Source organism: Dromaius novaehollandiae, chromosome 3 (genome assembly GCF_036370855.1).
Source record: "Dromaius novaehollandiae isolate bDroNov1 chromosome 3, bDroNov1.hap1, whole genome shotgun sequence".
Lineage (NCBI taxonomy): Eukaryota > Metazoa > Chordata > Aves > Casuariiformes > Dromaiidae > Dromaius > Dromaius novaehollandiae.
Genome location: NC_088100.1, coordinates 22,905,094 through 22,926,747, shown reverse-complemented (window position 1 = coordinate 22,926,747; position 21,654 = coordinate 22,905,094). Strand labels below are relative to the sequence as shown.

The following is a 21,654-nucleotide window of genomic DNA, read 5'->3' as shown; positions in this document are numbered from 1 at the left end:
AGGTGAAAGATCCTCTGAGTGTTTTTTTTTTATTTTTATTTTTTTCCTTTTTGCCCCCATTTATAGATCACCATAAGAGAATAAATGGTGTAGTAACTTCTTGAGATTCCTTCTCTACTGCCTGCCATTCGGAGGAAAAACAGGGTCAAAAATAACCTCCCACTTGCGGCTATTGAAGCTATTTGTTCTGTGCTATTTTTATGGGCTACTTGTGAAGCTAGAAAGAAAGCGTGAAAACTGGGAAGTTCTTTCCACTCCTCACCACCAATAAAACACGCAATAATACAAAAATATGCTTCTGTATCCCTGCAGCTACATGAGCTCTAAAAATGACAATGCAATGATGAAATGGTTTGGACAAAGCTTCCTAAAATGCTAATTTGATTATCTGCATCATTAATAATACTTGATACAGTTTCTATAAAAAGTCACCAGCCTATCCAATTGCAAGATTATCAGAATTGCTGGATAATTTGCTGATATTTTATGATATGTAATTTATATAATATTAAGTCATTAAAAAGTTTTATGCTGCAAGTCACTGTCAAGAAGGAAAGAACCACAGTAAACTAATTCAGTTGACCTCCTATGCATGAAAACAAATCTAGTGTAGGAAATCGACTTATTAGAAAACCCTTGCATGTTATGGGCAATTAGAATGCAGACAAGCTTAAGCAATTAATATGCATTCTCACCCACCCCTAGAGCTTATTGAAAGTACAGCAGCATAACTCTTCCTAAATTAAAAGATAAAAAGAAAGACAATAAGGAGGTAGGTCAAAAAATGCTTTGAATCTCCATTCTCAGTAGTGACCTGTTGCCTCTCTAGGGTACTGCAGGGGAGTTTTCACTCTGAAAGGCAGCATGCCAGGGGCTGACGGCTGCTGCACCAGCCTCTCAGCTTCCACATTGAAATATGCATCAGTCTTCCTAAATGACTACTACACAAGAGACTCGTGTCCTATACTTCCTAAATTTGTATTTTCTTAGTTTTATGTTTTCGTTTCTAACTCTGTTTCCAACCGTATTATCAAGACTTAACCTTTGAGTTTGCTAGATTAAAATTTATTCTGCAACAACTTGTTCAGTGTTCAAACTGAACTCAGGTCAATCTGACAAACCTCTCTTCTTTCCTTTGAGGTGACAAATTTGCATTTGAAAGAGAGTATTCAAGAGGGGGGATACAAGATTAAGAGTGAGGGAAGGATTCTGTGAGGAGAAAGAGCACGTAGGAAGGACCCAAGAAAGGGAGCCCTTGCGAGATAGAAAGCTCTTCTGTATACTTCTTGTATTACCTGTACATATGTACAACCTGCATCTCCAAATTACAGGTTTTACCATTTTCTGATTTATGTAGCTATTTGACCATATTTTGCGATATGTTTCATTATTGTCAATTTGTCTACTTCGTTAGACATAGATGTAACAATGTCTATGGAAGACAATAGATACTGACTCCCTTTGTGATATAAAAGCCTTTAGCTACGGAATATCTACTATATCTCGGTTGACTGTAGGTGTATATTACATTTACCACCAAAAGTGTGGGTGGAGGTATTTTTAAATAGCAAGAATATATGCTTATAAAAGCACCAAAAAAAAAACAATTTAGAGGATTGAAGGCTAACACCATATTGGAAGGATTTTGTTGTTCATTTTTCAAAACTGGCAGGGATAGAGAAACATGAAAAACACAGAATGAAAATGCGTAGTAAGTGAGTAACTTCTCTCCACAAAAGCAGCGTTTAAGAAATCACAGTGAGAAAAAAGTGAGACCAAATGTACAAGCACGCGTAGAAACACTAATTGAGAAATCTAAGTGCAATGCTTCCCATCCTCTCATCACAACTGTGTGCTAAATACATAAACCGCTACTTGACATTTCCTAAATAAATATAATAGGAAAAGTACTTATTTTACTTTAATGAATCATTTTGGCCCCTATGACAGAAATTAGCTGTGGTGATGTATATATAATCTCTTTCAGGAAATATAGTTCTCTAATGGAGATATTTATGGATTGAAATATGAGAAGTTGTGGTCTCGGCCAGGTCTACTTTAAAAGGGATTCTGATTCATCCATGCCTGCCTCTACTTACATTTGATCATAGCTGTTGACATACTGTATCTGCCATGCATAGATGCATTTCTCTACTAGAGGTAAGAAAGCCATATGGTTCATGGATGCCTAGGAATTTTTGCAAGGCAAACTGAATTATATTTATTTTTTTCTGTAGTTATTTAAACAGAATTACCCATTTAACAAGCATAATATTTTAGATTCAGATGGGATACTTTGGTCCATATATTACATTTCTAAGAACTGAAATCGTCCCTTAAACACAATCGTAATTGATGAGCTAACATTAACTTTCCACATTAGTGATACTCAGTCCTCTGTTTACCATGCATGGTTAAATAAACTAATTCACTGTAGTGAGGAACTGAAGCAGCTAATAAGAATTGTCTTGTTCATGCAGTAGAACTGAAGCAGCTGTTTTTGTTTGATTGATGTAGTTTGAAAGGGCCCCCTGATGGTACACCTTAGAAAAAACAAGGGTTTATTTCAATGTTCTTTATATTACCAAAACTACTCACAGGATTATCATAGCTATACAGGGAAATTGCTTTGAGTATGTGTAATTGCAAATGGGGAGGGAAAAAAATGTTCCTGACTATTAAAGACAGATGTAAAATAACATTTTTCAACCTTTGCTAAGCACCACAGAAATCGTCCCATAAATTATTCCAATTTCCATAATTTCAGCAGATAAAGCTCTCAATCAAGCTGAAATTTAGTCATTAAGACAGCATTTATGAATACTTTCTATCAGACCATCCACCGTCAAAATAAAATGCTGCAACTGTGAAGTGGCAACTTGACCAGGGTGGTCAACAGCCAGGGAAACCTATAGAGGTTATAGTGTGGGTAGGATGCTAATGGTGTTAAGACACAGTGAAAATTGAATACCCAACCATTTCTCAAGATCAGGTAGAACGACTGTTCAGGTATCACAGATACTAATATTAACTCACTTTATACATTGGATCTTATCAGAATACAATTATTAGTTAACCATAATGGACTTTGAGGTGCACAACGTTTTTTAGAAGTCTTGATCTGGTAAGCTTTTGTTTTAATAGCTTGCCATAACCAGCAACATCACCTCTAATACTGGTGGGACTTTTCCCTACGTAAACGTGAAATCGCGATTCCACTAAGTCGCTAGGAGCACAACCACAGCTCCAGCGGAGCTCGGATTCCACCGCACAAGTCCACATTACAAACACGCAACACGTTCTCCTCAATGTCTCTGCCAAGAAATCTTTGTCCACTGGTTCTCAAATGCTCGTTTTGAGCATTTATGCCTTTGTTCTTAGTATAATTTAAAATGATAGTAAATATTAAAACAATTTTCAAAGAGGGCCTAAAAATTGTAAAAAGGTAACCAAGAGGTATGCCTTACATTGTTCTAATGCAAACTGGATATGTGTGTCACCAGAAGCAAATATCACTTTATAGTACTAAACTGAAAAGCTAAAAATAATCAACAAACTTATTTGACAGCCCTAGTTCTTACTTCATGTTTAACTGAACAATGGCATAATAAACACATTCTTTAACTTGGAAATATTATGTCAGATCACACCGGGCCTGACTACAGCACTCAGACTTAAATCTCCAGTGCATAACATTCTGATTCATGAAACTGCCAAACATCTTCTGATTCCATTTTAAGCAGACACCAGACATCCTGAAAAGCAAGCCAAATGATTTGGGGGACACATAACCTTTTAAATAAAAAAGATAAAATCTAGTTAACACTGTAAAAATTGCTACACCCAGTAAAATTTAAACTTGCAAATTTGAAAGAAAATGCTTTGTGTAATCCATCTGAAAATGACTTTTGGAAATATAATTGCTATATTGCTGAAAGCACAGAAATATAAAACTTCTACTATCCCTATTTCATCTATTTTCCAGATAAAACACAAAGATGAAATGGAAGCTGATCATAGATATATAATGCAGCTATCTGAAATATATTTGCATTATAAAATGATGTCTTCACCTGCTCTACACCAGGGTCACTTTTTTACATTAATCCAGTACAACTACCACATTCCCCTGACACATCCTAAACTATGTTACAAAGGATTCAGGTTCTCCGACCCCATGCGAGACTTCTCAGGCATCTGCACTTGGATTTACTACTCACGTTCAAGAGACACCTCCACCTAGAAGCATGCTTGCTTCCAGGCAGGTAGCACCTAACTAACTTAAAGTATTCAGTATTTTGAATTTTGCCAGAGCTCCATTTCTGGAGCTCCTCTGAAGCGCACAGATATATACACAAAACACTCCAGCAATGAGGAGAGCTCTTCAGCCTCACAGCCTCGTTCGCGGGCTCGCACCTAGAGCAACGGGAGCACTTGATTTTGTTGTAAGTGCTTTAAATTGGAGGAGATTCAAATATCACGGGCTCCCAAGACACATTAAACCAGTGTAAGCCTGTGCCTGTAACAAAACACGAACGGAAACAAACAACAAAAGATTTACAGCTAAAGATTAAAAACCCTTTTAAGTTTTAGGGAAGCTGAGTCTGAACCACTTATGTGCATTTATAAGCAAACGCCAAGCTGCAGGATCCCGAAATCGCTATTAAAACTGGGGCACTAGCAGCGTACGAAGTAGGTTACGGAGGGGGACGAAGCCCGGGCAGCAGCAGAGGTCCCCCCGGCACCGCTCTCCGCCGCTGCGCCGAGCCGCCCCCGGCCTGTCCGCGAGGCGGGCGCAGGTGGGAAGGGAGCTGCCGCCTCCTTATTTCTATTTCTGCCCGCTGTTGCACGGGTTCCCGGACGCGCCCCGCGAGGCCGGCTGTAAATACGACCCTCTCCGCGGGGTCCCGGCCGCCCCTGCGGAGCGGTGCGCAGCGGGCAGCCGCACCGCGCTGCGCTGGCAGGAGCCGCCCGCCGCGGCGGCCCCGGGCGCTGCCCACTGCCGGGGCGGCGGGAGCCGGGCGTGCGCCCCCGCGGACACGCGCCTACGAGCCGCGGCGCCGGCCACCGGGTTTCCGCGCGGCGCCCTGCGCGCCCGCGGCGGGGCGGAGGCGCGGAGCCGCCGCGGCCTCGCCGTCGGCACCGACGGGGCGCGGGACGGAGCGGCCGCCGCGCTGCGCTGCGCTCCCCCCGCGCAGGGCGGCCCCTCGGAGCCGGCCCGCCGCTGCCCGGCGGGGGCGGGCGGCAGGGCTGCGCCGCGCCCGCAGCTGCGGGAAGCCGCGCAGGGGCCCTGCCCCGCGGACGGACCGCGTCCCCCCGCCGCCCCCTCCGCGGTCTGGCACCGAGGTGGGAGGGGAGGGGGGAGCGGCCGGTCTCGGCCCCGCTGCCCCGGGCTTCCTCCGCACGCAGCAGCCCCAAGACGCCGCTCCGCAAGACCGGGATCGCCGCCCGCTGCTGCAGCCCTGCGCGGAGGCGGCCCCGTTGCCCCGCGGAGACCCGCGGCGGCTCCCTCCGGCCCCACTGGCCCCGCGGCGCGCGGCTCCGCACCCGTCCCGCGCGGGCAGCGGCGAGGCGAGCGCCCCACGGAACCCCGCGACAGGCGGCCGCCCGCTCCGCGCCCACTCGCGGCGGGCACCGCCGACGGGCGCCGGGTGCGCCCTCGGCCCGCGGCACCGCCGCTCCGGCCGCCCGACGGCTCCGGCTCCGGCCCCGCGGCACCCCGACGCCCCGCGCCCGCCCGTGCCCCGGCCCGACGGCGGCCGCCGCCCGCCCCTTACCTTTTTCAGCGCTGACATATCAGCGTGCAGTGCGGTGCGGCGCGGGGAGGCGCGGGGCGGGCGGGCGGCTCGCGGGGCGGCTCAGGAGGACGCGGCACCCGGGCGGGAGGCGGAGGAGCGGCGCGTACACCGCATTACCCCGCGCCGCGCCGCCCGCGCTCCCCGCGCGCTGCCGCCGGGGCTGCCCGCCGCGCTCGCCGCTCGCGGACACCCCCGCGCCCCCCCCCGCGCGCGCGGCAGCGGCGGCGGCGCCCGCCGGCTCTGCGCAGCCGCGCTCCCCCTGGCGGCGCCCGCGGGCGCAGCGCCTGCCGGCCGCGGCGGGCGGGGCCGGGAGGGGCGGGGCCGGGCGGCGCGGACACGCCCCTCCGCCGCCTCCGCCAATGGCGCGCGTTCCGCCCGCTGATCGACAGGCGCGGCGGCGAGCCGGAAGGAGAGCGAGTGGCGAGCTCCTGGCGGCGCGGGGCTCCGCGGGGAGGGTGTTGGGGGAGCCGTGGGGCCGTGCCATGGCTGTGAGCAAGAGGGAAGGTGAGGCAGTGCGGGATGAGGCCGCCGCGTGACCGCTCCTTGGGGCTGGGAACGGAGGGCGGTGAGCGCCCTTGGCTGTGTGGCCCGGGCGGGGGGAGGGGGTAGTTAACGGTCGGGGGGCGCGGCGGTTTAACGGTCGGGGGTGCGGCCGCCCGCGGCGGCGGCGCGTTCCTGGCCGGGAGGAGCGCGCTGCTGTAGTCGCGCGCAGCGGCCCGCGGCGGAGGGCTCCTGTGTCCGCCCCCTCGGCGCCCTCGCCGGCCGTTACGGGCGGCGGGGAGAGTGGGAAGCGGAGGGCCGCGCCGGAGAGCGGGTGAGGCGACAGGCGGGCGCCCGGGGCGTGTTGCTTGCGGGACGCCGCGGTGGCAGTTTGTGGGGAGGCGCGAAGCAGTCAGGTCGGTAAGGGGTGCAAGGCGAGGAGGGGCATGGCTGTCTGGGCAGCCGCTGTGCTACTTAATTTTGTATCCCTTTCTCAAAGCTCCTGTCCTGTACGCCTCTGCCTCAGAGGCACCCGGGAAAACTCCTGATGCGTATTGGTGCCTGAAGAAGAAGAAAGTAAAATAAAATTAGTTCTTTAATCACAAATTATTTTAAGATGACCACCCTTTTCTTTAGGATGCACGTGTGTATGTGCTCTTGCAGACTGTAAATGACTATATAGTTTGGCCTACTTAAAGCATGTTAGTACAATTCTGAAATAGCCAACACAGTTTGTTTGCAAAAATATTTTTTTCTTAATCCAAGCAGAATTTTGGTCTGTTTTATTATACTTTTTGCTTTATAAGACATGGGCTTGAGCAGGAATAGCATAATAATACAAATAGAGGTGTTCGCTAAGTGATATCTTATTGTCTAGGCGTTTTCGAGTAGAGCTGAGTTACAACAGAGTGAAATGCTTACCTTCTGTAGTGATTTTCTGGCTGGTTTTCAAGTTTTCAAATGGTTCCAGCATCTTGAAATGTGAATCCTTCCTGCAAGGGTGAGAATGTGAGAACATGACTGAGCACCAAGGGTTGATGTATAGACTACTTGCTAGGTGACTGTAAGTAGCTAGTGGGAAGAAGTTTTGAAGGGAGTACAAGACTGGAGTAGTAGTCTCTGTTTTAGATGCAGCTCCATTGCAGGTGATAGGGAAGGATGATGGAGTAACTGTTTTGCACATAGTGTAGACCTCCTTTGACAGAAGGCAGAGAAGTGCACACTGTTGTCTTATGGGAAGAAGTTAGTGAGCTGCGAGTTTCTTCACTTGTAAATAAACTGGTGACACTGGGGATGAGAGCAGGGAACAGTTTAAAACTAGAGGTCAAATAAAGAACCACTTGCTTCTGTGCGAGTGAAAGAAGGCTTAAATGATCATGCTGTGTGTCTTTACAGTATAAGGTTAGAAACCAATAATGTTTTCTTCAGTGGCCGCTAAGGATTGAATGATCAGCACTAGTATTAACGGTGGGAAGAAAATATAGCAGGGAACACAAGGATGATGGGATGTCATGCGGTCACCCTGGGAGGAAAATAAAGGATGAAATAAGATTGGAAGAGATCGCAACCTTGCTCTGCTGTTGCAGATAGCATCTGTGGAAACAGTTGACAAAGTATTGTGTGAATCTACAGACAGAAAATGATAGGTGTGCCAGAAGAGCTAAAAAAAGAAAGTTCAGGTACTTCTTGTTAAGGTTATTTTTGGTCCAATGTATAGGAGAAGATAGAAGATGCTTCAGATGGATTTTGTCCACATTACAAAGGAAAATCCAAGTTTTTAATTTTGTACTGAACGGGGCCATAACTGATCTATAGTAGGCAGATTGGCAGTAAGGCTAACCTTCATTGAAGAGAAAATCGAAATAACTAAAAGACAGGAAGTTAGCAGTACAAGTAAGCAAAATGTATTTAAGGTTTGATTTGCCAGGAAAGAGTTGGACAGCTCTAACTGAGAAAGTGCAAAGTTTTTATTTATTTTTGGTTGCTCATACACTGATGCTAAGTAACAGGCTGGAGGAACTAGCAGGTCTACTCATGGGATGTTTACCCCCACTGAACTATTGAATTCACTGTTCATAAACATCATCAATTGTATCTTTAAAGCCATATTCCTCAATCCTTTCTTCTTGAATGTGTGTGTAGTTCCAAGGTAACACCGTCTCATCTGTTTTAACACTGTCTATAGAGCCTTTAAGATGATGTTTGAGATGATGCTTGGATGATGAGCCTGATGTTCCAGCTACTAAATGGTAGAATTAAGATATTGGTGTAGGTATACACGGTTAACCTTAACTGCTGATAGAAAGCACTGCTACGAAAGTTACTATGCAACACAAAAGATAATGTAGTAGTACTACAGGAGATTTCCTGTTTGAGAGATTATACTGGAAATTAGATGTGGTCAACTGAAAGTCATCAACAACAGTAACAAAAGATTTTAAACAATGTAGGGAGTATTGCATCAAGGAATGCTATTTTGCCCTCTTTGTGATGAGTAAAATGACTTGTTTATTGGGCTCATATTTGTATAGGGATTCAACTGTGATTGCAGTCCCTTATGTTGGGGGAGATGTTTAAAGACTCAGATATCTGAAAATATTTAGTTCTTGCAGATACAGCAGTGTTTTTTTTTTTTCTGTTTTAAGAATAACCTTGCTTCTTACAGATCACGGGATTTTTTTCAAGTCTTCGTATAATTTGTTTGAAAACATTTTGTGTCAGTTTTTACAAAAAAAATAATTTTGCGGGGGGAGAATGTCTCTTAGGGTGAAAATAGAAGTTGCATTAGGGCAAGTGTAATTGAATCTGCCATTAAAACTTAACGAGAAATTTTGTTTTCATAGGCCGTCTTTCATTGCTTGTGCCTAGATGAGTTGTCTGATCAGGGAGGCAGGCCAGCATGGTAAGGAAGGAAAAGGCAGAAATGATAAATCCACCGACTTTGCACTTAGAAAGTCTGTGAGGATAACTCATGCTTGCAGATTGTTGAATATCCGTAGCCTGACGTAATGTGGCCTTGCATTTATTTTTTTTTAGAAAGAGTTTTTCTTATCTCGTTTTCAGTGAGACAGGATGGTTCACAACTGGTAGACAGAACGCTATTTAAAGATATTTCTAGGAACAGGTCTAGGTACTTCTGTTGTTTTACAAAGTTAGTTTTCTTAGAACAATTAGCATGTGAAGTGTTTCACTCAACAACACTAGTTTTCAGGCTGTGGTTAGTAGATTCCTGGAGTTGAATCTATAGTAATCTATTTAAAAAAAAATCCAATATGCAATACATTTTCTTTATTAAGCTTTCAGTTGCCTGCAGTTCAAAAGGTTGAAAACCATGTGTCTAGAAGTTTGCACTTCTACTAAGGGTTGCATAATGGCTTATACTAAAACTCCTTTCTGAGTTCATAACCAGCAAAGAAAAGAAAAACATGAAATCCTCCTCTTAAAAATTTCAGTACTTTGTGTCAATGGGATATTTGTATCGATTTCTATTATATGCATATGTGGGGAGCTATGCAGAAATTATTGGGTATTATGTCATGATCAAATTTTCAAGTCATATGAAATTGTACTATATTTACTTCCTGAGGAAGGTCATGTAGACATTTGATTGTATTTACTCTCTTTTATATTATATGAACTTAGAAAGATTACTTTGCAATTTAATTTAAATGAGACATTGTTTTTTGAACTTTTGCCTGTAGTCAGTGATGCTGCCCCCACCAGTTTCATGTTTTTTGTTGTTGTTTTTTCCTGTGGTATTATTTTGAGCTTCATTTTAGTTTCTTTTAAGCAGAGAGAGAAAGTTATCTCTTTAAAATTTCCAGATTTTTTTTTTCTGTTCAGTAGTCTAAACTCTGAGCGACCCTTCCCCCCCCCACACACACACGCAAACACACACTAGTCTTCATCTATTCTTATGGCAATATTTCAGGCCATTATAGCACTGTTTTTCTGTTCTCTGTGTTGTTAACAGTATCTACTGTAAAGTTACTTGGTGATGCCAAAGATATTCCTAAATTAGAATGTAACAAGAATCTTGTGAGGTTTAGAAAATTCTCACTGTAGTTGCTCAAAAGGAAAAGGCTACTCTTTTGAACTCTAGCCCAGATATGTGCTTTGGTTTGACACTTTTTTTAGGGCATGTGCTGTTTTCTCTCTGCATGCATAAAGTGTGGTAAGAGTTCTTTATGTTGAAGTAAGGTTTAAACTTAATGTATCGATAAACTTTCTAAATTTCACAATCAGGGGGCTGGACTTGACAACCAAAGAGATTATTCAGTCATGCTCTTATGAAATATCAGATTTATAACTCTTTGTGCAACCTTAATTTTATGCTGTCATGCAGCTGATCTCTGCTCTGAGTAAGGCATGGGTCATAGCGGGAGCAAAACAAAATAGTACATGATCATGTAATTGGACTACTGTGATGCGTGTATGGTACAAGAGGCATTTGTTTCCTCTCATTTCTGAAGTAAATTGTTGGTGTCCTTATAGTTCATTTGTTTGTTTGTCTAGTGTACATTGGGAATGTTAATTCCAACTCCCTGTTCATAATTATGAGGACGCTGTCAGTTTTGTTACTGGTGTAATGTGAAGGGAAACCATGTAAAGCATCAGCTGCTTTGCTAAAGACTTTGTAGACGTATGAGCACTGGTTAGTGGACCTAAGAGGATGATGTTTTAAGCTCAAGGCTTTAGGTTTTTTCCTCCAACTTCTGTCTCAGGATTGGAAGAAAGTCTCTTACTATTATGATTAAAAGTTAGCTACCTTTGAGTAGCCAGAATTACTAATTGGTTTTTTTTCTTCTTCTGTCAGCAGAGCTGAGTATTAGTAAGGGAAGGTGAGATATCTTCTGATATTTTGTGTGAGATCTGTTTGATTGTGCCAGGTAGGATCAAGATTGTTGTATGAAAAATGTATTGTTATGTATTGTGAAAGATTCTTAGAAACATGGATAACATGCACAAATCAAAATAATGGTGAAAATGCTCCATTTTCCTAGGACTCTGGTAAGAGTACTGTTATGACAAGTTTTGCTCTGAGGCAGGCAGAGTTCTTATGAACAGCCGGAACAGAATGCTGATGTTCTCATTGTGTTGGCTATGCGGCTTCTTATCACGTCTCTCCTGTATCATGTCAAGTTTATTAGATGTCTAGGAGCTCACAGTCGCGATTAAGGTGGCCTACTGAGAGATCTCCAAAGCCTTTGTTAAGACAGGATGGCATGAAACATTAGTCAGATTCTTATTGAACTACACAGCCATGCAGAATAGGCTGACAGCTGTAACACTAGTCATCTTGATTAGAAGCTACAATGTGACACAGAGATCGTGCTTAGTGAGGCTGAATCAGTTTCATCTAAGCTAACAGAAAATAAATGCCTGCTTTTTTTTTTTGTAGTGAATAACTTACTTATTTTGTATCTGCGATTGCTGTGAGCTGTGTTGAGCTGTATGCACACAGTGGTGAAAGTATAAAATAACTCTTGTTGTGACTTGCTTCTTAATTTAGGTGAATACATAAAGGTGGGATATGGTATCACTATACTTTTTCCTTTCCTTCCTTCCTGCCCTATAGACATGTGTCAAGATGTATACTAAAACAAGTTGCTCTTGTTCAAATGCTGCCTCAACGCTAGGAGGACTGTGTATTATTCAAGTTTCAGGGAACAGTGTGATTTTTTTTTCCTTATATAAAAGACTAGATACCGCTAGGTGAAAAGATAAATGGAACCTAACATTTTGTGGACTGCTGTATTAATCACAAAACTGGAGTCCTTTTTACACTATGCATTTACCAAATTGTAAGAATAAGACAAGAATAAAATCTAGGCATTTAGCATCCAATTTTACTGTCTGATGGGACATGGAGCTCTAATAGATGCTGTTTCAGTGAGAATAACATCAGAGGTTTTGAGACAAACTATAAGGTGGTGAAGTTAGCGTTATGCGCTAAACTTAAAAACGACAGCATCTGAGCTTCCTGTGCAGCTCCCCATGATATTTCGGTTAACAACTGAGCTGTCTGCATCTCAGTACCCATCTAGTAGTTCAAGCATAGAATTCATGCGACCTTGGATCAAAGTAAATTCTTCTGTTGTTTGATCTCCAGACTGTAGGTCTGAGTTCTCCTTTTTTGACCTGAATGTATAACAATAGTTTTATCAATTCAAGAGTGAAATGATCTGTGTCTTGTGGAATGTAAAGTGAATTAAATTGTGAAACTGGAAGAGTGAGAACCATTCCCACATTACATGGGGATATGCAGTTGAAAGAATGTACATGACATTTTTCCCTTTATCTATCATTCAGGTTTCATCAGGATAGTAGAATTTACGAATCATATAAGAAGATGATAAAGTTAAAAAATACTCAATCTCTGATACTAGCATTTTATCCCAGTGTTCCCACTCAATTGCTAGTTCTAAAAAACAAAAATAAGCAACCCACCCTCCTTGAGCTCTGCTGACTCAGATGATAATAGATCTATACTGGAGAACAAGAGGAAGAAGCAAACAGCCTTTGCCTTTAAAAAAAAGCACTTTATCTGCAAAGGCAAATACTAAAAAGTTAGGGATTTGGGGCTGAGAGACAGTGCCTGCTAGGCTGAAAGACTTTGGTTTTTTCTTCAGAATCCAGGTTTCTAACTCTTAGATCTTCACAGAAAAGGAATTAGTACATAATAAAGGACTCTTTAATGTAGAGAGGCAGAAAAAGAATGTGGATCAAAAAACTCAAGTTGTACAAATGTAAATAACAAACATAGTTTGTGGTTTTAGTGGCAAAGGTGATTAAGCAATGGAATAAACTAGTGTGAATGATTTGGATTCTCTGCTTATTGAAGGGCCTCCACAGTCTTTTGGAACATATTAAACTTATGGAGACACAAGTTGTCTGTTTGAATGCAAGTAATTGTGTAAAATTATTTCTTACGGTCACTCAGTCAAGATGACCTAGTGGTCATTCTGGCCTTAAGATCGAAGTGTGAATTCTGCCTTGAAATTTGAAACTGAAAATTTGTTTGATATCTTTCTCAAGGAGGAATTTCAGAAACTAGTGGACTTCCTGAAACTAAAGAACAGAGCTAAATATGTAGAGCAGTGCACTTGTAGATAGATACAGTCAGGTCTACGTTATGAAAACGGAAGGTATTGTGGATGATCTGCAGAATGGTATCCTCTTTGACCAAGCACAAGGTCTTGTAGATGAACCCAGAAACTAAACAGACGTTACAAGTGCCTCTTTCAAGAGGTAGTCCACTTCAGGCTCTATTTTCTGCATTTCTATCCACAGCCAGAACTTTGCTTATCTTGCACTTTTTTGTCCCTTGGAAGATCAGTTTTCTTATCCCCATGATTGTGTTTTGCTTTGGTTTGTACATGTTTTATCTATGGTGGAATGAAAGTATGCCAGATCTTGGCAAAACTGGCCTCTGGTAGCAGGAAAATAAGATGACTTGTTCTCTGTCTTCCTCCTGCTTTAAAGAAGAATATCCCTTCTTAAATATGGCAAACAGTCCTTGTGATGTTTTGAACTGTCAGGCTATACAGGATGTAATCGCGTGTCACTGCATTCCTGCTCTCTTCCTTTTGTTTCCTTGCAGCTTGAGAACACTTTTGGAAATAGGAAAGTTGTATGGAAGGTAGTGAAAAGAAGGGGAAGGAGGAGGCAGAAGTGATATCCTGTTCAGCTGTCATAGAATGTTTTGTTCTAGTTAATTCCTCCCTTTCCTCTTTGTTTGATTTAAATCTGTTGATAGTGAGTGAACTGGTGTCTCAAGTCTGGGAATCTTCTTTGCTGCTACGTAATCTTGACTGAAAGCTTCTTGAAGTGAATGTTTAAATGTCTAGTTGTTGTCACCAGGGCTCAAACTTGCATATACACACACACACACGTGCAGAACTGGCTTCAGCCAAGCCTCTGGTCTCTGCCACTCAAAGCAGTGGTCCTGAGGTCTTTGACCTATCAGATGTGGCCTCTTTGTTTTGGGGTGTTTTTTGAGGTATATTTTTGTGTGGAAGCGATGCATATGTGGCTTCTAATGTATTGTGAAATTCAGGTCAAGCTTAATATACTTAATTGTTCTCAGATGTCCCAGGTATTGGTTTCTATTGACTGTAATGGGAGCTTGTATTCAGTGCAGTGTCACTCTAGATAGTACTTTAGTATCTTATCTTACACTGCGGCTGGTCAGCTGAATTGCCTTCTTGGATTGGGTCTCTATGGAGAGATATGTAATGTATAAACAGAGTATGACACCTAGCACATACCTGCAGTTAAGTATCATAACTGTAGCCTGAATTCTGCCCCTAGTGTCTAAAGTCTAAATTGGATGCTTTTATTTGGTTGTGGTCTTTTTGAGACTTACAGGGTCATGACCTCAGGATCAGTGTATGTTAGAGTGAAGACCTTTGCTCATCAGTTCAGCCAGCTGAGCAACTCCTTCAGAAGTAATGTGGAAGACTTAAGACATGAAACCTTATTTTATGTGATAGAAGGCAGAGGGAAAACATGTTAAACTTTGTAGGGAATGGTTTAAGGGGATGGATCTCAGCCCCTAGCCTGAAATTCCCATTATAAATTTTCAGCCTTGTAGCTGGTAAGAATATCGCACTGGCTAATACTTTCTGTATTTGACAGTACTCTAAAACCTTTTTTTTTTTTTTTTTTTTTTTTTTTTTTTTTTTTTTTTTTTTTTTTTTTAAATACCTCATCTCTTGGATCCTAATGGAATCCATGCATCTAACTCTTCCCCCCCCCCCCCCCTTTTCACATCCCTGATCAGGATGGGCTATTGAGCAACGTTTGAGCAAGAGGGTAATGGAGTTGTTGTACCCAGCCAGACAAGGCCATAAGCAATCTGCCCTAGTCGACCCTGCTTTGAGCATTGAGGTCAGACCAGATGACCTCCAGAGGTCCCTTGCAACTTCAGCTTCTCGATGATTCTGTGACCTTTCAGGAAAGTAACTTTCTTTACGTGGTGTTTGTAGGAGGTATGTGATACACAAGACAGGAGACTTCAAGGATTTAAATGCTTTTAAATATTGGAGAGTAGTTCTGCACTAATAGAGATGAACTAAACATTTAATGAAGCTTTGTCCATGTGTTTTGCATGTGCATTATCATCCCTTCTGCTCTTTTTTCCATCTTCTGTTCTGCTCTACTGTATTTTTGTTATTCTGCATTAACAGGAGCAAGGTTTTTAAATGTCTTTACACGTGGGATGGCTTCAGAAGAAATTCCTGACTCTTTCTGTGTTTGCAGGACAAAAAACAAACAGAGCAAGTTGCAGGCTTCTCAGAGCTCTAATGCATTCAACACTCTTGATGCCCTTTACTTTATTCTTGTTGTCCAAGTTGCATTTGAGTAGACAGCAAGTGACCAAGTGAGATACATGGTGGGGGTGCATGCAGTACTTAAGGCAAGTAACCAAAAGAGCATGGCAGGCATTCTCCACAGAAATGTTTTTGAGGAAACTATCTCCTCCCACATTCATTTGGAAGGGACCTTTTCTGATGTTGATTGGAATTATATTTGTTTAGTTATGCAGCATGCATTGGTTATACAGTCTGTAGCCTTAACTGAATTTTTGATAATGCTCTCAACCACTGGGGAACCTTTTTAAATCTGTGATGGTATGTTGATACTGATGTGCGTAATTGTGGGGAGTTTGCTCATATGCATACAAGAAACTTGAAGTAGTGTTTGTTTAATACTTAGGTGCTAAGCAATGTGTTTATTTGAAGGAAGGCTTTTTTATCTCTTTACTCTTCTCACTTACAAAATTAGTAATTAGGACTACAAAGATCCTGGATGTTAATCTAGTTTGAATCACTAGCCAGCACATGTTCTGTAGCCTTTTTCTTGGAGTTGTATTTTGCTTTGTTTCTCCTATGTCAAGCAGTAGACACCTGATGCCTTTTCAATCTTCTGATGCATATGTTTATTCCTCACATTTTCTACCTGAGAGTTTTCAAGAACTAGGTGCAGAACTAGTGTGGTACCTGTTGCAACTTGTTCTCACTTCTGAAAATACTGTCTCCTCCTCACTAACGATTTCATCGAAAGATAGGTCTTCTGGTGTTCCTTCAATATCATTGCACAGTAGGAACATTCAGTACTTTCACCTACTGGCTGGTAGTTTGGCTGGTGGGAAAATGAGCTTGTTTAACTTTTGAAACCTAAATAGAAAACTGATTCAGAAGTCAAGACTAGAGCGTGCATGCTTTTTTACTTCTGTTGGTCTATTAGAATAAAAAATTTCTACTGAAATACATCAACTACTTTTCTTAATGTTGTATTTACTGTTCTTTGCACTTCAAACTCAAGGCCATAAGCATTTGAGGTCTTGGGTATGTGTTTGAGATCTAGACATCTTTAAGTTTCACTAGCTTAAATGTAGTTTGAGTACTGCTAGTGCTTAGGGTCTGCTTATTTTGCAAGGAGCTGTATCCTTCCTTTAGCAGATAAAGCATGTTTTCAAAATTTGTTAGCATTGCAGCTAGGGGTTCTGAAGATGTTAAAATGGTCACAAGAAAGATCAGATAATCTGGATTTAGTTGCATGAAATACAGAAGTCAATTCCAGTGTTCTTGGTTGTGTTGATGCTTACTTTGATTTATAAAGAAACATCAGTTTCTTTCAATACTTTAAGCAATTCTGACAAAAATTAGCAAATACGGAGTAAGAGTTGGCAAGCAGTGTGGCTAGATGTATGTGCAGGCATGGGGAATCTATCCTTTTGTCGTTCCCCCCCCCCCCCCAAAAAAAAAAAAAAAAGCCAGTAATTTGTTAGAACTTGCATCTTTTTACATGGGCATGTGAAGGGAAAGACAGAAGGGTAGGAAAGGACCAGGGAAGAAGAGAATTTTTAAGGTATTTAAAATTAGAGTAAGTTACACAAAGATCTCTTTAATGATATCAGGTTCTTCTTGCTTAACAGTATGTGCAGGCTGTAAATGGAGACTAGTTAGCAGCTTGGCAGCTCTTTCTTTTTGAAATGTGCACCAGCCGTTTGCATCTCTCTAGCTTCAGTTAAATGAAACTTTCTTCTAGATGGCACGTGGTATACTTGAAATACAGCTAAAATGCTTTGTAATCTCTCTAACATAATATACATTCAAACATAATACATAGCCCATGGCACTTCATAAAAAAGCTAATGCCAAGGCATGAAAGAAGACTTTCTAGAGTGGCCTCTATTTTGAGGATTAAACAGAATTGTCATCCTACCCCAGCCCTGCACACAGGGCTAGCAGTGAAAATTTCGGTGAGAACTTATATGTCACCAGAGATGCACATCTGATGCATGATGACTAGTAGGCTTTGCAGTGTTTGCTTACACACTCATACAGTCTCTGCAATAAAACACCTAAAGAGAGATGAAAGTATGAAAAGTATAATCACAGAACCCAGAATACTGGGCTAATGGAGAATACATAAGACCTCTAGCCCAGATCCCTTTCTCTATCATGGTACTGACTAGGCATGGGTGCCTTTATTGCACAGAAACTGCAGTTTGTGTTAGGACTTCCCGTTTGCCCTTGCTTTGTATAATTGAACAGCTGCAATATGAGAAATTAAGAGCACTGCTTTATAATAGCTTGTGCCATCTTGGGGTATAAATACACTTAAATATGGTATCTTACCCATTCTACTTTAAGTGCTCTCAGATTGATGAGCCTCAAACAAATACAAATGAACTACAAAGAAAAATGCTGCTATTAAGTACAGAGAACATTTTTCCTTCTGTCATGGCTGTATCTCTGAGTGAACTTCATACCTGTCAGAGGTGCAAGACTGGTAGCCATGAAAATACTGATAAACCTCAGAAGACCCTCTGAAGCAGTGGCAAGGAAAGCTTTCTGTTCCGGTGTGTTTAAACCTTTAGATAGGAGTTCACATCCAGGGGGACAGAAGACTGTACTTTATGTTCTGATTTTGCCAATTAGGGATATTTCCTGATCACTGAATGTTTAAGCTGGGATAATTTGTCTAGGTTTTGTGTTTGGTGTTTTTTTTAATCTTCCCCCTGAAATTGTGGTTTTGTTTCCGTTGTTGCTTTAGTGATAACGCAATTGTACTGGAATGTAACAAAGTCTGAACTTTCTTGAGAATAAACGAGATTTGCTCTGGTACAACCTGTCTGACCCTCGCATTAATGATTGAACATACAAGCTAGTAGCAAGCAAATACATCCAGTTAAAAAGATGTAGCAATTTACTGTTGCTTTTTCTGTTCCTCTAGGAAGGAGTTTAACTATTTTAAATTTTCAGACAAAATTGTTCTCCTTTCTCTCACGGAATGTATTACATTTATTACCATTCCTGTACATCTAATAGGAGCTATGTACTCCACTGTAAAATGGCTTTTAACAGTGTTGTGAGGAAGCTTGAAAGTGTGTTTAAATCTAATTATATTCTGAATGAAAATACAGTGGCTGTACAGATGACTGACTTCCTCTGGTGGCTTTTTAAACTGTTGTTTACCACTACTGTAAGCCAAATTGCAGTTCCTTTTCTTTAAGTAGAAAACTTGATGTTAGTTGTATTTCTTTCAGGAAGCTGAGCAAAATCTCACCCTAATGCTGTAAACAAGAGCTGCATACATGCATCTTTACTTACTGCTCTTGGGTTGCTGTGCTAGGATATTATGTATTTTTCTCCCCCTTTCAAAAAATGAGCTATACTTAGTGGGTACAACTGGTAACTCATTTATGAGTTTTTGACTTGCACACTAGTAGTGGCTGTAGTGAAAGTCAGCTTATCTGGTATTACATGATATGCCGTGACTCCCTTTTGCTAGTTTTAACCTCACAAAAAGCTATTTTAGATCTTGTAGGTCTAAATCTGTCCCGTATAATAGATGTAATGAATCTAAAAATTGTTGTGTATAATAGATGTACCATTATGTTTGGGAATCTTCTGTTTTTCCTCTGGACTTCAAAATAGCTAAGATATATTTTGTCTACTTCCTTTTAACAAACAAAGGATCCAGTGTGACATGGATCACATTCACCTGATCTCTGGCTTATTTTATATGCATATCAGTAACCAACTGCAAGAAACCCTGGAGTCAGCTGTCAGGGCTGTAGGATTAAAAGCAATTTTTGAGACCATTCAGTTCTAGTCCTCTCTGTTGCAGGCAACTTTGTAGTGTTTATAGGAATGTCTCTTACATCAAGCTCTAACTCCTAGCTACTTTGTTTTATTTTGCCCTGTTTATTGGAAGATTGTTGCAAAATGTCTGGATGCTCATCAGGAAGGTTTTAGATTGGTGATTCTAATTCATTGTTAGTTTCCAGTATTTACTTGTGGCATGGTTCAGTGCAATCTTAGCCTTGAACTGCATAACGTTTTCACTGTTTCATGCTTACAGTTCTCTTGGTGTTTGTTTTCTTAGGCTAAGCAGTCCAAGCTCTCCTTGTTCTTCTGTGTCCTGTTGATTATTTGAAGAACTCTTTTCTGTACCTGCTCTGAGTTCAACTAGCTTGTACACAATAGGCTTAAGGTTGTTAATGTTTCCAGTGAGGTGTCTTTAGATTCTTATATTATATATTATATTTTCCTACCTTGGATTAAGAATGCTTAGCCCAATAGGGTCTTGGATTACGTTTGCATCATACATGACCTTAATCATAGTGGTGACTGAATCTCTCTCACGAATCATAATACAACAGGCTTTCATCACCTCGAGCTGATGAATTTCCACTTAGGAATTTTTTTGTCCTTCTAAGCATGGTGATCCTAATAAATAGTCTTTAAGGTTTGATTTAGCTCTTTAAACTTGCCAGCTTTGTAAACAGAGGCAGCGTCAGCCAAACTCTTTCCCTAAAGCAAAATAGTGTAGGATCTCTTTAAACCTCCAGGATTTGGACTAGATACTTCTGTTAATACTATTGCTGAGCAGTGCTTCCTTTTTGATTAGGCACCATATTCTGAATCTCATTTCCCTGTACAATTTTGAGCTGAATTAAATCCATTCAGCAGTACTGGTGTAGCACCTGCAATGCTGGCCCCACCACCACACCCGCATGCACTGAGGTCTGGCAAATCCAGCAAAGCTCAGAGTACAAAGCAATCTTTAGTTGATAACAGAAAGACTCCTGCTTCTCTCATCTTCAGTGTCTTTGGTTTCAACAATGTGTATCTTACACTGTAAAAAGAATCTATCTGTGTAGTATTTAAATCCTGTCAGATTACTGGAAGGGAAAGAGTCCTCAATATATAGCAAGCACTTCTTTCTCACAGTTTTGTTTTTCACTTTATCTGGATTCTGGAGACATCAGCAATGGATAAATCTTTCCACATACTTTCCTGAATTAAAATGGTAACTAAATTTGCCATATTAACACAGAACTCCAAAATATGGCGGTACCTCTCCCATGTTCCTCTAGGCTAGAGCAACTAGAACTTCTTTTAATTGTCACTCTGTGACCAGGAGTTCAGAACCATGCCTTTCTTCAGTCATGTATAGCTATGGGGAAATTTTTCCTCAGATTGCAGAATACGTTCCCTACAGAACTCAGAAAGTATCTTTAATTTTTTGTGGGTTGGGAGTAATGAGATTGTACCTCAGAGAAATGAAGGTATGCCAAAAACACTATGGTAGCTTTTTAAAGTTAACTGTGGATTGGGCAAACTAAGTTGTCTTTTGAATAATTCCTATCTGGTCCATGCCCTATAAAACTTCTTGGATTACCATCTGCAGTTCCAGATTTTGTGGGGAAATAAGGACAGCCGAAAGCAACACAGAGATAATGCTCATACAGATTCTGCATTGCTTTCAGCAGCCCCCATCTCACTTTTGTTCCTGTCTCCAAACCTCTTTGCTTATCTTCTTTCCTTTCTTGCTTCCTGTTCCTCATCTTTTACTTCAAGAGACTGTTTTCTTCTAAGAGTGGAGATATGCTTGCAGTAGCCCTTATAACAAGGCTTCTCATTTCCCTGTAGTAGGCCTTTTATTGCTGTTCATGTTTCTTTCCTGTTCAATTATGGACTTGGTTCCAGAGATAATGATAATTTCTCTTATACTATCTTTTGCTATCTTTTTTCCCCTCTTCCAGAATGGAACACTGGGTTTTGTAATAAATGAACACAGTTTTCAAGGATGTCCTTCAAAACCTATTCAGTCAGAGTTATTAAACTCTCACTCTTGCATCTTGCACATTAATGCTGTATGTTAATCTGGCAGTTTCTTAAGTTCTGATTCCAAATAGTGTATCTGTCTTTTCTCTTTGCTCAAGAAACAACTCTTGAGGTCTTCCAAAAACATATCTCAAAGCATATGCTTGTTCATCAGTCTGCTACCAAAAGTTGAAAAGGGTTCTTGGATGGATCTGTTGAAAGACTACATGAATCTGTGCAGATCCTCTCTC

General features: G+C 41.7%; 2 protein-coding genes across 18 annotated transcripts in view; one reads left to right on the top strand and one right to left on the bottom strand.

Annotated features, from left to right (window-relative positions):
* Positions 1-6,085, bottom strand: part of DLGAP2 (DLG associated protein 2) — a 467,574-nt gene extending 461,489 nt beyond the window's left edge. For all 6 annotated transcript variants that reach the window (XR_010388207.1, XR_010388211.1, XR_010388208.1 and 3 more), the window contains exon 1: positions 5,778-6,085. Coding sequence is in view for 2 of the 6 variants with exons in the window: in XM_064508530.1 (XP_064364600.1) it covers positions 5,778-5,795 (18 nt within the window). In the remaining 4 variants the exon portion in view is untranslated. The remainder of the gene's footprint in view (positions 1-5,777) is intronic.
* A 92-nt stretch (positions 6,086-6,177) lies between these two features.
* ERICH1 (glutamate rich 1) overlaps positions 6,178-21,654 on the top strand; it is a 100,499-nt gene continuing 85,022 nt past the window's right edge. For 11 of the 12 annotated variants that reach the window (XR_010388204.1, XR_010388205.1, XR_010388203.1 and 8 more), the window contains exon 1: positions 6,178-6,302. Coding sequence is in view for 4 of the 12 variants with exons in the window: in XM_064508529.1 (XP_064364599.1) it covers positions 6,281-6,302 (22 nt within the window). In the remaining 8 variants the exon portion in view is untranslated. Of the gene's footprint in view, positions 6,303-6,414; positions 6,613-21,654 lie in introns of those variants that run through there. The other variant, XM_064508527.1, reaches the window with a different exon arrangement.